Source organism: Spermophilus citellus (assembly GCF_964194105.1).
Source record: "Spermophilus citellus genome assembly, chromosome: 10".
NCBI lineage: Eukaryota > Metazoa > Chordata > Mammalia > Rodentia > Sciuridae > Spermophilus > Spermophilus citellus.
In genome coordinates, this window is record NC_138197.1 from 32,271,167 (window position 1) to 32,286,983 (window position 15,817).

General features: G+C 41.2%; 1 protein-coding gene across 1 annotated transcript in view; it reads right to left on the reverse strand.

The window, feature by feature from the left end:
• The window catches only part of LOC308658147 (antigen WC1.1-like), a gene marked incomplete at both ends in the record, with an annotated part of 116,544 nt that overhangs the window by 12,172 nt on the left and 88,555 nt on the right, over positions 1 to 15,817 (reverse strand). The window contains 6 exons of the mRNA XM_081310774.1: positions 3,175 to 3,489; positions 4,553 to 4,867; positions 4,945 to 5,037; positions 10,180 to 10,497; positions 10,586 to 10,894; positions 15,186 to 15,494. Of these exons, the coding sequence (XP_081166900.1) occupies positions 3,175 to 3,489; positions 4,553 to 4,867; positions 4,945 to 5,037; positions 10,180 to 10,497; positions 10,586 to 10,894; positions 15,186 to 15,494 (1,659 nt within the window). The remainder of the gene's footprint in view (positions 1 to 3,174; positions 3,490 to 4,552; positions 4,868 to 4,944; positions 5,038 to 10,179; positions 10,498 to 10,585; positions 10,895 to 15,185; positions 15,495 to 15,817) is intronic.

Sequence of the window (15,817 nt, forward strand, 5' to 3'; positions counted from 1 at the left end):
CTACGGAGGTTTATATTGGGAGCTGTCAGTGAAATGATATAATTTAAGGCCATGAATCCCAATGAGATAAGGAAAGGAAGACAGAGCTAAGGAAGAGTACAGAGTCTAAAATTTAGATATCTAACAAAGAAGTTCTAGTACTGTAAGACAGAATAATAATCAGTAAGTCAGAGTGACCATAAGGAAAAAACAAAAAAGCAGATAGACAGCCGAAAGTTTCTATTTTCCAGTGAAGTTTGAGGCAAGACCATCATTTATGTGTATGATGTGGTTTAAACAACAGTGAGGGGCAGATCAGTGAATTTGTAAAATGTCATGTTAGAGCAAGAGCAAGAGGACATATGAGAGAGGCAGACTACAATATGGGGCCAGTGTGGAGGGCCCATCAGAGATTGGATCACAAATTCAAAGAGACAGGATAATTTTACATTATAACAGGAGACAGTTCTTGTCCATGATTCATCAGTCCTTGCCTAGTCTAGTGCAGGCAGCGAAGAGGTAGGTAGTTAACTCAATTATCTTGTTGACTGGCAGAAGAGAAGGGGGAGTTGAGTGTGCCTGAAGGGGGAGGATTATAATGGGGCATCTTGTTGTCTTTGGGGTAAGAAGAACATGTGCAATCATGAGGGGAGTGGAAAACTGATAGGGGAATCTGCATGAGGATAAAATATTTGGAAGGGGCTGGGGATGTGGCTCAAGTGGTAGCACGCTTGCCTAGCGTGCGTGAGGCACTGGGTTAAATTCTTGGCACCGCATAAAAATAAAGATATTGTGTCCACCTAAAACTGAAAAATAAATGTTTAAAAAAATATTTGGAAAAAGAGAATGAAGAATATGTGCCATAAGAAGAGGCAATAGTCAGAGAGGGAACAATGCAAACAAGATCTCAAGCTGGACAGTTAGTGATGGTCAACAGTGTGGCCATACATGGAGATGGGGTGGGAGGGAGCAGAGTGATTTGAAGGGAGAGAGTCAGGAATGGAGAGGCCAGGATGTTATCTCAGTGTGTTCAAGGATGTTGGAAGCACCAGGAACAGGAAACAGAGGAGCCTGGTGGGCCTGGTACTGCAGCCTTCCTGGATGACGGGGAGTGACCAGGTTGGAGATTGACACCAACAGAATTGGTGGCCGGTGTCACCTCATGGGTCAAATTTCACATTGCTGGACATGGAGAAAAAAAAAAAGAAATTGTTGAAAATGACAAATAAAAGGAGGTATATTTTAATTTTAAGATTTGGCCCAGAAATATCCTTTTGAAAGGGACGCACAGAGCCTCCAAATAATATGGATATCATTGTTTTCAGAGGACAGCCAGGTTTTTGTGAGAACATGAAACTGAAGGGGACATTACAAGTCTTAAGAAATTGGAAGATGATAGTCTCCAATTTCCAACAGGCCCCATGGAATGTTTTCTGGGAGAGGGATGAAGTGGGCATATTAGTTTGTAGTAGCATATGGATAAAGGCCAGAGGAGGTAGTATCAACCAGGACCACTGGGACTGTGAGGAGATCAGTTCAAGAGTAACATAAGGGGAGAATAGATGCCTCATTTCTCAGCAATTCCCCATAATGTGACAGAGGAAAAGACTAACAAACAGCTTTTCAATAGGATTGCTACTGGGGCCATGCTTTGAAGAGGCCTTGAGCTCTTTTTACCCATCCAGGTAATCAGGCATCACTTTCACCACCCTCTTTCTACTCTGCTCCTGATGGGATTTTATCAGTGCCTCAAGGTCACCATGCTTCTCACACCGCAGTATTTACAATGACCAAATGTTATAATTACTTCCTTCATTGGACATCTACTCTTCCTTTAGGTCTCGACCTAAATAGGATTTATCTTTTTCTCAAATTACCCATTTCCAAAGCACCTTCTACTTTTTCCTGTCACTCACATTATGGCTGGTGTGTGTTATCATGTTGAAGGGTAAACTCCATGAGGACAGGGAAAGTATTTTATTCTTGTCTCTCCTCCTGCCTAGATTTAAGTTTCTACCTATAATGCACACCATTACTTACCATCAACAATCTTGCCTAAGAGGTTGTCTGACTGATGTAGAGTAAAAGACCATGAGCTCAAAGACAACCCACGAGTACTGGATTCCCCAAGTTGTTCCTCACTCTCCTCAGGGCATTGGGTGGACGAAGTGCTTACTCCTAGCCTCAGTTTGCACATCTGGATTAAATGATCTTCATAATATCTATGAACAGTGTACTGAGAGGTTTAACCTTCATTACATGTGAAAAAAATATAGCAAGTTATTTACATAATTGAGGTCAAATTTTTCACTCTACTAAGGAAATAAGAGTAATTACTAAGGAAATACAGAGTAATAAGCCTTAGGCTGCACTATCCATTTGCTTACATGGTTTTTCAGAGGATAAATGTGGGAGACCAACCTTGCACTTGACTGAGTCACACTCTCTGGCTGGGTGTTGAGGCGCTCAGTCATAGAAATGTGGCAGAGCTTTCCCCACCCTTCTTGGGTTCGAGGGTTGGTATCTCGTGCATGGTTGTGTCTTGCTACAGCCCCATGGGTCAAGCTATGCTCACATGTTCCTTTGTAATATAACCCCTTGCCCTGTTTAGGATAGAATCTTCATGGAAGTGCCTTGTGTTTGTCCCCTCCTCTTACTGTGCCCTTGGGTGTGGCCTACCCAGGTGTCAGTCAACCTGCTGACAGTGGACATCATGAAGATAGATTCAGCCTCCTGAAAACTGACCTCTTGCCTCATTTGAATAGCTTCTCCTCAATAAAAGGGGTCAGCCGCTTGCTCTGCTCTCTCTCTTCCTGCGGACCCTTAAGGTCAGAGGAGCCATCATAGCGACCCCAAAGATAAAGGTATTTGTGTCTCTTGTGTGGTTATTTTGCATAGCCCAGTCAGCCCAGTTTTCCAGGTCCTTTTAGTTGTGAACAGAAACCCTTCAGATAAGTCCATGCTTCTACATGCTCAGTTTAATATCCATGACATTTCCTACATAAACGGCTGTCAGAACAAGTTTACTTATTTATGTCATTCATTGAAACAAGATTGTAAATTGAGGCTTAAATAATCTCTATTCAAATGTTCATCTAGTAAAACTTATTTAAACTCATTCCTTTGGTTTGAAAGTATGAAATTTCTCTAACAACAACCTGTAGAGTGAGGACACAGGAATAGGGAGTAAGTCACCTGAACACATGATATAAGCTTCTTCCTTTGCAGAGCAAGATCTCTGTTTCCAGGGGTCAGAAGGACACTGCCAGAGAGAGGTGTCCATTTTCCTACACCGGATTCCATCTACCCAACGGGGTCTAGAACCTTCTCTGAGAGGAACAGAAGTGTTGAGAGTCCCACTGTCCCCACAGCCAAGCTGTCTGCAGATCACGGACAAGGTCACAGCTTCCATGGGACTGTGGCAGACACTGCCCCAGGTGTTGTTGTAGAAAACCTCCAGCCACCCAGCACACTCCTGGTCCTCGCTCACCAACCTGAGGGCCAGGAACTCTGAAACCAAGAGGAGGAAAATAGGACACAGTGAGCATTCAACTCTTAGTGCTGTTTTTTCTTTATCCCTAGTTACTGAGTGCTCATTGCTAACTTTGCTGACAAAATGCCCAGTAGGTGGAAAGATAAAACTTTTATCCCTTTTACCTGTTTTAATAACCTATATGTCTCTTTCTATTTCTATGACAATAGTGTAGTGGAAAATGAACAGGCAGGAACACTGAAGTGGGGCTCTTGAAGGGAGGGAGGAAAAGCTACCTGACTAAATATATGGCAGACCCTGGGAAAGGGGCTATGGACAGTGAGGTGACAGAGTAGTGAAGTCCAAGGTATGTCAGTTCCTGATCCTGGAGCTTGTAAATAGGTCACTTTGTGAGGCAAAGGGGCTTTTTAGATAAGATCAAGATAAGGATGTTTTAATAGTGAGATTATTTTAGATTATCATGAACTAACCATGTGAGCGCAATCAAATCACATCCTTAGACCTGTGTTTTCAAAAGCAGACAGCAGTTTCTGGCTCTAGTCAGAGATGTGAAGAAGAAAAAATGGTCAGAGGTGTGCCAGGTGGTTGACTTAAAGAAGAAAGTGGAAAACAGGAAACTTTAAGACACTGGAAAAGGCAAGAAAATGAGTCTTCCCAGAGCCTCAGCTGAAGGCAGTCCACTGACACCTTGTCAGCTCAGGTGGACTGGGGTCAGACTTGAACTCATGTTGTTTTAAGCCACTTACTCTGTGGTAATTTATTATAGCAGCAATAGGAAACTAATACAGTGGGTCTCAGGATGTTGCACACACAGTAACTGAAGCATGAAGTCTGCAGTCAAATGGACGCTGAAGAGAATGAATGTCAGGAGGCAGGGATGAGAAGGAAGGAGCAGAAGCTCAGCTGCTGCATCAGGAAATGGAAGCACCTCATCTTTTCTGCTAGAGACACAGGCACTGTGGGATGAGCCTCCTCCCCCTCCTCCCTGAGACCAATTTCCCCTTCTCAGCCCTAAAGCTCAGACACCATCCTGCACACCCTTCTCACTTCTCCCACCTGTGCACAGTGTGAACCACAGACCTGAGCAGATGACCCCAGCATCCTCCTTGTGCCTGCAGTCGTGCTGCCCCCAGCCCTGGGAAGGGCACTGCCACACATGGGCCTCCTCTCCTGTGCAGTTCAGCTCGTCCAGCCAGATGGGCCCTGATCCCTCTCCAAAGTGAGCAGAGATGGTGGCCTCCAGGGCCACTCCACAGCCCAGCTGTCTGCACACCACGTGGGCATCACTCAGGTCCCAGCTGTCATCACAGATGGAGCCCCAGGAGCCCTGCTGCAGGATCTCCACTCTCCCTGCGCAGTGACTGCCCCCGTCCACCAGGCGGAGCTGTCTGCTGTCTGAGGAGAGACAGGGTCATGTCAGTGGGCATTTGCACAGGGAATGGGAAGGCTCTGGTGCTGGGGGTCTTGCGCACCTGAGCAGTTGGCAGTGTGGCCCTCTGAGGCTGCAGAGTCTGCTGGGTCAGACCAGGAGTCATTGCACTGGGGCAGCAGCTGGGTCTGGTTACCTATAGAAGCGGGTAGAGAGCAGGAAACTGAATTAAAGTACATAATAATCTAGGGATGGCATTTGAAAGTGTAGGACATGATCAGTAATTTCTTATCTTCAGAGCTGATCTCTTAATGGAGATTTCTGCTTCTGACTCAGGCAGACTCTTAGGCTTTTTGTAAAATAGTAGGAATGACTTTAGGAAAATGGGAGTATGCCAGTTCTTCTTGAGAGCATTCTATACCTTCTAGCAAAACTTCTGGAGTCAAGTTCAGAGAAAAGTAAAAACTGGGATCAGCTAGTGAATACAATTAATAATTTAGACTTAATGAACATACATAGACTATTTCATCCATCAAAGACTGAATATACTTTCTTCTCAGCAGCACATGGAATCCTTCTCTAAAATAGAACATATCTATCTTAGGCCACAAAGTAATTCTTAGCAAATACAAAAAAGTAGAGATAACACCTTGCATTCTATCATCAGATGATAATGGAATACAATTAGAAATCAATGAAAAAAATAGAAGCTACTTTAACACTTGGAGACTGTGTAGTACACTATTAAATGACCAAAAGATAGCAGAAGAAATTAGGGATGAAACAAAAAAATACATAGGGGTAAATGAAAATAGTGACACAACATATCAAAATCTTTGGGATACTATGAAGGCAATATTAAGAGGAGAGTTCATTGCATTAAGCTCATTCACTAAAGGAATAGAAAGTCAACAAATAAATAGCCTCATATTACATCTCAAATCCCTAGAAAAAGAACAAATCAACACCAAACACAGGAAGAGACAAGAAATAATTAAATAAGAGCTGAAATCAATGAAATTGAAACAATAGAAACAATTAAAAAAATCAACAAAAAGTTGGTTCTTTGAAAAAAATAAAAAATCAATAAATCCTTAGCTATGCTAAAACAGAGAAAATTCAAATTACTAATATTTGTTACAAAAAAAGAAATATCACAGTGGACACTACTGAAATACAGACAATAATCAGAAACTATTTTGAAAATTTATATGCCAGTAAAATAGAAAATCTTGAAGATATCCACAAATTTCTAGAGACACATGACCTACCCAAATTGAGTTAGGAGGACATATACAATTTAAACAGATCGATTTCAAGAAATAGAAGAAGCATCAGGCACTGTGGCACATGCCTGTAATCCCAGTGGCTCAGGAGGCTGAGGATGGAGGATCATGAGTTCAAAGCCAGACTCAGCAAAAGTGAAGTACTAAGCAACTCAGAGAGACTCTGTCTCAAAATAAAATACAAAATGGGCTGGGATGTAGCTAAGTGGTCAAGTGCCTATGAATTAAATTCCCAGTAATCCCCTTTCCAACAAAAAAGAAATAGAAGATGCCATCAAAAGTCTACCAACTAAGAAAAGTCCAGGACCAGACGGATTCTCAGCCAAGTTCTACAAGACCTTCAAAGAAGAATACCAATATTCCTTATATTAGTCCATGAAATAGAAAAGGAGGGAACCCTTCCAACTCATTCTATGAAACTACTATTACCATGATACCAAAACCAAGACACATCAAGGAAAGAAAACTTCAGAGCAATATCCCTGATGAACATAGATGCAAAAATTCTCAATAAAATTCTGGCAAATCACATACAAAATCATATTAAAAAGATAGTGCACTATGATCAAGTGGGGTTTATCCCAGGGATGCAAGGCTGATTCAACATATGGAAATCAATAAACACAATCAATCACATCAATAGACTTAAAGATAACAATCATATGATCATTTCAATAGATGCAGAAAAAGCATTTGAAATAAATGCAGCCCTGCTTTATGTTCAAAACATCAGAAAAACTAGGGATAGTAGAAACATGCCTCAACATCATAAAAGCTATATGTGCCAATCCCAAAGCCAACATCAATCTAAATGGAGAAAAATTGAAAACATTCCTTCTAAGAACTGGAACAAGACAGGGATGTCCTCTCTCACTACTCCTCTTCAACATAGTTCTTGAAACTCTAGCCAGAGCAATTAGACAGGAGAAAGAAATTAAAGGGATACAAAGAGGAAAAGAAGAACTTAAACTATCCCTATTTGTTGATGACATGATCCCATATTTAGAAGACCCAAAAAAGTCCACCAGAAAACTTCTAGAACTAATAAATGAATTCAGCAAAGTAGCGGGATATAAAATTAACAACCATAAACCAAACATGTTCCTATAAATCAGTGATGAATCCATTGAAAGAAATTAGGAAAACTCCATCATTCACAATATACTAAAAAATTAAAATATTTGGAAATCAATCTAATAAAAGAGGTGAAAAACCTCTACAGTGAAAACTACAGAACACTAATGAAAGAAATTTAAAAAGTCCTTAGAAGATGGAAATATCTCCCATGTTCTTGGACAGTAGAATTAACATTGTCAAAATGGCCATATTCTCAATAGTGCTATACAGATTTAATGCAATTACCATTAAAATTCCAATGACATTCTTCATAGAAATGGGAAAATCAGTCATAAAGTTCATTTAGAAAATGAGAGACCCAGAATAGCCATAGCAATCCTTAGCAAGGAGACTGAAGCAAGAAGCATCAAATACCAGACCTTAAATTATACTACAGAGCTATAGTGACAAAAACAGCACGGTATTGGCACCAAAAACAGACATGAAGACCAATGGTGGAGAACAGAAGACACAGAGACAAACTTACATAAATACAGTTATTTCATACTATACAAAAGTGCCAAAAACATACATTGGAGAAAAGATATGACTCTTCAACAAATGGTCTAGGAAAACTTGCAATGCATATGTAGCAAAATATAATTGAACTCAAACTTCTCACCCTGCACAAAAATCAACTCAAAGTGGATTAAAAACTTAGGCATTAGGCCAGATCCTTGCACCTAATAGAATAAAAAGTAGGCCCAAATTTATATCATGTCAGCTTAGAAACTGACTTCTTTAAGAAGACTCATAAAGCACAAGAAATAAAATCAAGAATCAACAAATGGGATGAATTCAAACTAAAAATCTTCACAGCAAAGGAAACAATCAAGAATGTGATTAGAGAGCCTACAGAATGGGAGAAAATTTTGCCACCTGCACCTCAGATAGGGAATTAATCTCCAGGATATATAAAGAACTCAAAAAACTCAACACCAAAAAAACCAAATAACCCAATTAATAAATGGGCAAAGGAACTGAACAGACACTTCACAGAAGAAGAAATACAATTGGTCAACAAATATATGAAAAAATATTCAACATCTCTAGTAGTTAGAGAAATGAAAATTAAAACTACACTGAGATTTCCTCTCACTTCAGTAGGAATGGTTGTGGGAAGCCATCGCACTATGTGACCAGCATTTTCCTTTTCTGATTGGTGAGGCTCTGTCAGTCACTTCCCATGATCTGGCCACATCAAAGTAGAGGGTGGCCCCCATCTTGAAAGTTGTAAAAATGTAGCAAAATGTGTCTTCATGCGTAGACATGCCTTCCTGCAGCCCCATGGGTCCTTCGTGATATTACACCTTTGCCCTGTTTGGGATAGAATGTTCCATGGAAATGCCCTTTGTGTGTCCCCTTCTCTTGCTCTGCCTTTGGGTGTGGCCTTCCTAGATGTCAGTCAACCTGCTGACAGCAGACATCATGAAGCTAGACTCAGACCCTTGAAACCCGACCCCTTGCCTCATTTGAATGGCTTCTCCTCATACAAGGGGGTCAGCATGCTCTCTCTCTCTCTCTCTCTCTCTCTCTCTCTCTCTCTCTGCAGACCCTTAAGGTCAGAGGAGCCATCATAGGACCCTCAAAGAAAAATGTATTTCTGTCTCTTGTGTGGTTATTTCGTGCAGCCCCATTTCCCTGGAGTGACCCTGAGTATTTTTGTTGCCAGGAATGCGACAAATGGAAATTATCAAGAATACAATAACAATAAATATTGGCAAGGATGTAGAGAAAAAGGTCTACTCATACATTGTAGGTAGGACTGCAAATTGGTGCAACCTATGCAAAGTGGTATGAAGATTATTTAGAAACCTTAGAATGAAACCACCATTTGATCCAGTTATCCCACTCCTTGGCATATACACAAGGGGCTTAAAATCAGCATTCTGAAATCACATGGCACATCAGTGTTCATAGCAGCTCAATTCACAATAGCTAAGCTATGGAACCAACCTAGGTGCCTTTCAGTAGATGAATGGATAAAGAAGATATTATATATATATATATATATATATATATATATATATGTATACACACACACACATTTAAATATTACTCAGCCATAAAGAAAATGAAATTATGACATTTGCCAGTAAATGGAATGAACTGGAGAATATCATGCTAAATGAGATAAGCCAATCTCCCAAACCCAAAGCCCGAAGGTTTTCTCTGATATGTGGATGCTAATTCACAATAAGGGGCAGGGGGCTAAGGAAGAATAGTTGTACTTTGGATTATACAGAGGGTAATGAATGGATGGGAGGGGATGTAGGGGTAGGAAAGATAGTAGAATAAATCAGACATTATTTGTGCATATATGATTACATGACTAGTGTAACTCTGCATCATGTACAACCAGAAGAATGATACTCCATATATGTATAATATATCAAAATACATTCTACTATCATGTATAGCTAGTAAGAACAATATATATATATATATATATATATATATATATATATATATATATATATAAAATAGAAAAAGTCTGAAGCAAATATGGTAGCCAAAGTTTAAGATTTGAGAAAATTTTGCAGAAGATATTTGGATGTTCTTTATCTTACTTTTTTTCTGTAATGTTTAATCTATATAGGTAATAATAAACCAATAGCCTTTGTCAATAAAAATAAATCCTCTGGGGGCTGGGGATGTGGCTCAAGCGGTAGCACGCTCGCCTGGCATGCGTGTGGCCCGGGTTCGATCCTCAGCACCACGTACAAACAAAGGTGTTGTGTCTGCCGAAAACTAAAAAATAAATATTAAAAAAAATCCTCTGAAAAACGCCCTTGACATGGCCTGAAACACGAATGATCATTGAGAAGAACAATATTTCACCAAGGAATGTCTCACTTTTATAGTCTGCTCTCCATGCTATCTGCTCTTAGAGACAAGTCACTCAAAAACATCCTGTCAGCCCTGACCTCTCTTACCTGAGCAGACCACAGAGGCTGTGTTTCCATGGGCACAGGCAGGAACACCCAGGACAGTCACAGGGCAATTCCACAGGAAGGACTCAGACCCTGAGCAGTGGAATCGGTCTCTCCAGATCTCATCTCCTCCTTCCACAAAGTATGCTCCCTTTGGGGTGGAGATGGCAACTCCACAGCCCAGCTGACGGCAAACTACATTGGCATTGGCCATATTCCAGTGGGAGGCACAGAGTGTTCTCCAGCCTCCAGAGGTCTTCATCTCCACTTGACCCTCACACTGAGAGCTGCCATTTTTCATGAGCCGAACATCTGTATATCCTGGTAGAAGACAGGGTTTCAGTAACATCTCACGTTTGTTACCACATCAGAGTGTGCAAAAAGGTTAAAGTCCTGCTGTGGGTCTCACCTGAGCAGATGACTTGCACAGCCCCTATGTGTTGGCAGCTGCCTGCAGGACAGGGCACTCTGGGGCAGAACCAGAGCTCAGGCTCCCATCCCTTACACTGGAACTCTTCAGCCCAGACCTGTTCACTGGCCTCTTTGAGGGGCAGGTCCAAGAGAAAAAATGCTGCCTTGCCACACCCCAGCTCTGCACAGATGACCTGGGCAGTGGGTAATGTGAAATTCCCATAAGGTACTGGAGTCCATCCTCCTCCAGAATTCACCTCCACTCGCCCAGAGCAGGGTCCACCTCCTCCATCCAACCGCACAAATCCTGTGGAAGAAAATAACTAGTGCAATAAGTATCTTGGGGAGGCATCTGGCTACAGATATGGAATTGCAGTGTGATAGTAAGTTTATGTCCTGAAGAAGGGAATTCTGTCTTTGTAAAATAACCTGCTCAGTAATTTTCTTTTCAAAGTAAGTCATCAAAATGGAATTTACTCAGTATGGGTAAAGATGCCCCTGATCAGGAAAGAATAAAAATGTAGCAGAGAAGTCCTCAAAGGAGACACAATCTATACTTTCTGCCCAGGTCTGATATAGAAGAGAGGTTAAAAAGACAATATTGAGGGCATGCTTCTATATTTTCTTATTTACAATACTAACATCTTTTCAGAATTTGCCACGTTCCAGAAATGTTTCTAGGTGCTGCGTATGTATATTTAAAGAGCTTTACATCTAATGGGGAGAAGACCAGTTTTAAGTCCTTTGAAGTTTGTTGTTAAGGTCTGTAAACAAGTCAGGATGGTGCCCGGCATTTTGCCAGAGAAATGTTAGAGTCTGTAAACAAGTCAGGATGGCGCCTGGTATTTTGCCAGGGGGAGTGGTTTGTGAGGTGGCGCCAGCGAGCCATTAAGTGTGGAGATTTCTTATTGGTTGACTGCTGTATCTAGTTTATGCTAATTAAGATAAGCTGTGAGGAATGTATATATACCTCTGTGGTCCTACAATAAGCGGCTCCCACTCCTGCTGCATCTGCAGAAATCTATTGATTCATAGGAATCATTCTCACTCGAGTAAATTAAAAATTGCAGTCATATATATCCTTGTCTGATCCCTTGCTCTATAGATATATTGCTTCCTTGGGCACGTTTCAAGCTTCTTATGAAAGTATCATCCAATGGACATTTTCTTCCTCTATTCTGACCTTCTCAATACCTGAGCTTTAAGTCACTCCTGCAAATCACTTTTCTCCTTTTGTGCCAGAGGGATATACAAAATTCACACAAATGGACACAGATTGCTCATCCCACTCCAGGGTCTTAAGTGATGCTGAGGTAATTCTTAGGTGCTCTTTGTCAACCCACCAAGGCCATCCCTCAGATATTGTAAGCTTTTTCTATCTTCACAAATTTTTTTTTCTCCATGTCCCATTCTTTTCAAACTTACCTGCCAATATACTCTTCTTGTATCATTGTTTCCATCAGATATAAATAATTTCCCCATATCATATCACCTTTATATTTTCCTTAGTTTTCTAATTTATTTTAAGTGATACCTAATGACATAGTGTACATATTAATGGAGTAAATTCATATGCTGATACATGTATATGTTGCATTTATTTTCTCCTGAAAAACTTTTCATTTCTTTTTGGTGAAAGATTCCAATATGCTTTCTTCTAGCTTTTGAAATGTGGTTCATGATTGTTTTCTATAGTCATCCTCCTGTGCCACAGTGCACCAGAACTTATTATTCCTATTTAAGTAAAACCCATTATTCATTGATCAGTCTGTTGCCTTCCATTCCCATTCCCTACACTCTCTAGTCTATGGTAACCACAATTCTATTCTCAACATCTATGAGGTCAACTCTTACATATTTGACATACAGTGAGACTATAAGATACTTGTCTTTCTTTGCCTGACTTATTTCGCTTAACTTAGTGATCTCCTGACCCATGCATGTTATCTCAAATGAAAGGATTTATTTCATTTTTATGGCTAAATAGTATCCCATTGTATTTCACTTATTTATCTATTTATCGCTGACGGGCATTTAGATTATTTCAATTTCTTAGCTAATATGAATAGTGCTGCCATAACATGGGAGTACAGATGTCTCTTCAACATAGTGATTTCACTTCCTTTGGACATATTCTCAGCATTGGGATTGCTATATCATATGGTAATTTGGTGGGGGGCAGGTTGTCTGATAATGTCTTTGTACCTCCTTTATTTCTACAGGATAGATTTTTCTGGATTCAGTATTCTTGTTTGGCAGGTTTTTCTTCATTTCTCTGAAAATCTTATGGCACTCACTTCTGACCTATATGTTTACCATTGAGAAGTCTGCCAGCAGGAGAACTGGGACATCCTTATATGTTATTTGTTTGTTTTCTTTTTTTTCTCTTGATGTCTGAGAGTCTTTATCTTTCACCTTTGAGAGCTGTATTATAATAGATAGAGATAAGAACCTGAGGCTCTCAATCACAACTGCCCAACTAACTTTTCACCTTCAAGCAGAGACAACTAACTCTCTTCTTATTGTGCTACCAGGGGTTGAGGAGGAATGAGGTGGGAAGTCCTGTGGCCAATAATGGTGCAATGGTATATCACATCTTGAAGCCACAGCCTGCTGAGGCAACACAGAAGTGGGGAGGGACGAAGGCCCTCAGTGCTATGAGCTGCCTGCTGCTAAGGTGGACTCAAGGCTCCAGGCTCCTGCAACCAGCCACAGGTGCTGCAGGCTCTTCTTGAGTCTGTCTCACCAGCACACAGATCTTGCTCAGTTACTTCTAGTCTATGTTTGAGGCCTCTAATTCCTACTCAGTGCCAGGTATTATCATGGTAGGCCTGGCACTGAACTCCAAGACAAAGTGCTGTGCCAGCACTGTGCCCTGATCTTTAGAAAGTCTTGCTTTCCACTCTTCTGCTAGAGATTGGAGGACTGGTGATAGAGACAGTCTCTTTGCTGCCCAACAAAATACAGTTCCAGAGTCTCAATGTGAGGTTACTGGCATGAGGACAGGGTTGTTGGGCTCTGTTTGGTACTAGGTTTCACTGTGGAAGGTCTAGTACTGGGTTTCAAGTCTAAGGTCTGGGCTTAATTCCCTTTTCATTCTTCAAGAAGAATGTATTTTTCTTTATGCTAGGTTGCTTGAGGTTGGGGGAAAGGGCAATTCTGATCTTTCTTCCTCATTCATGTGTCTTTTCTTTTTACCATAGTAAAATCAGGTGCTCACCTAGTCTATTGTCTATTATGAAGCCAGTTTGGTGTGTGAATAACAGTTAATGTGGTGTATTTGTGGGAGATCATGGAACAACCATCCTGGTCTGAGTCCTAAACTACCAAAACATTTTACCATAATAAGTATGCATTAATATTTTATTGCATTAAACATTAATTTGCCAACACAGGGTTAAATTTATCTCCCAAGTATATAGATGTTGCTTTGGAAAAGAAATGTAGAGAGAATCTATTGTAGTAATTATGGAAGAAAAATCTGTGACTCAGATCATTTCACTCACAGTTCTCTGGACTTTCCTGCCAATGAGCTGAGAATTGTGATGTCTGAATCTGGAAAGAATTTCCAAGTTTGCAGTAATCCATAATTTCCCCTGTAATGTGTTTAATCCCATCCCTGTGCCCATACTCCTACTAACCCAGTGCAAAAAACTCAATTCAACTGAAAAAAGCAAGACTCATTCTTGTCTATCCTTTGAAAAGGGGATATTCGTGGTAATTTATGGAGATGATTTTAAGTGGAATGATTCTACAAAACCAAAACCTATCTTTTCAAGTATGGCTGTGGAGAAGGGAAAGGACAATATTTGAGGTTTACAAGAAATAATTAAATGAAGCCCATTAGCCATTGCTACTTCAAGCACCCAGTGTCCATGGGGACCTCCTAGTCCAATGTCTCTTATTTCCCCAGGATCAGATATACACTTTGGGTCATTTTCATTCTCTTAGGCAGTGGAGAATATGCAGTGTGGGAGGCTGAACTAGCATATGACTGTGTCTGACTCCCCTGCTGCCCGGTGTGGCACCTGGAAGTCATGCTGTGATCTGGATAGCCCCGTCTTCTAGGGTGTGAGCGACTGTGTCTTCATGCATGGGCATGCTTTCCTACATCCCCATGGGTAGATCTATGATTACCTGTTCCTTCGTAATATTACCGCTTGCCCTGTTTGGGATAACAATGTTCCATGGAAGTGCCCTTTATGTGTCCCCTTCTCCTACTGTGCCCTTGGGTGTGGCCTTCCTAGATATCAGTCAAACTGCTGACAGTGGACATCATGAAGCTAGATTCAGCCCCTTGTAACTTGACCCTTTGCCTCATTTGAATGGCTTCTCCTCAATAAAAAGGGTCAGCACGTGTGGGCTCTCTCTCTCTCTTTCTCTCTTTCTCTCTCTCTGAACCCTTAGGTCAGAGGAGCTGTCACAGCACCCCCAAAGAAAAAGGTATTTCTGTCTCTTGTGTGGTTATTTCGCACAGCCCAATTAGCCCAGTGATCCCTGAGTGTTTTAGCCTTGAGCAACCAGGCAAATGGCATCCTTGGGTGGGCAAAAAGGTCTGAGTGTTTAAGTCACAGGGAAAGCAGCAATGCAGACCATACCTGAGCAGATGGCACCTGCGTCCCTCACATGCAAGCAGTTGTGCTGCCTCCCAGTAGGGCACTTCCACACTTGGTCCTCCTCTCCTGTGCACTTCAGCTCATCCAGCCAGATGGGCCCTGATCCCTCCCCAAATTGTGCATAGTCCATGGCATCAAGGGCCACTCCACAGCCCATTTGTCTGCACACCACGTGGGCATCATTCAGGTCCCAACCCTGATCACAGATAGTGCCCCAGGAATTCTTCTGAAAGATCTCCACTCTGCCTGCACAGCGACTGCCCCCATCCACCAGGCGGAGCTGTGGAGTCCCTGAGGAGAAAGAATCATGTCAAAGCTTGTATTTACAAAGGAAATGAGAAGGGTATTCTTATTCTGTAGTACTCCCTCCTTCAACCAATCAGTTGGTAGAATTCGCTTTCAGATTGCAGAACTTGCTGTGTAAGATATGAAGTTGTTTATACCAGGGCAGCAGTTAAGTTTCAATTCCTACCAAAATAAGTAGGAGAATTAATTGTGTAAAAAAACAAGAAATGGGATTAAAGACAATATAATCTAGTTAGATGTCTCAGGTAGCAGTTATTAGGTAGTTGATATCATAGTTAAACTTAGGATCTGTGGAATTCTTCATAGGA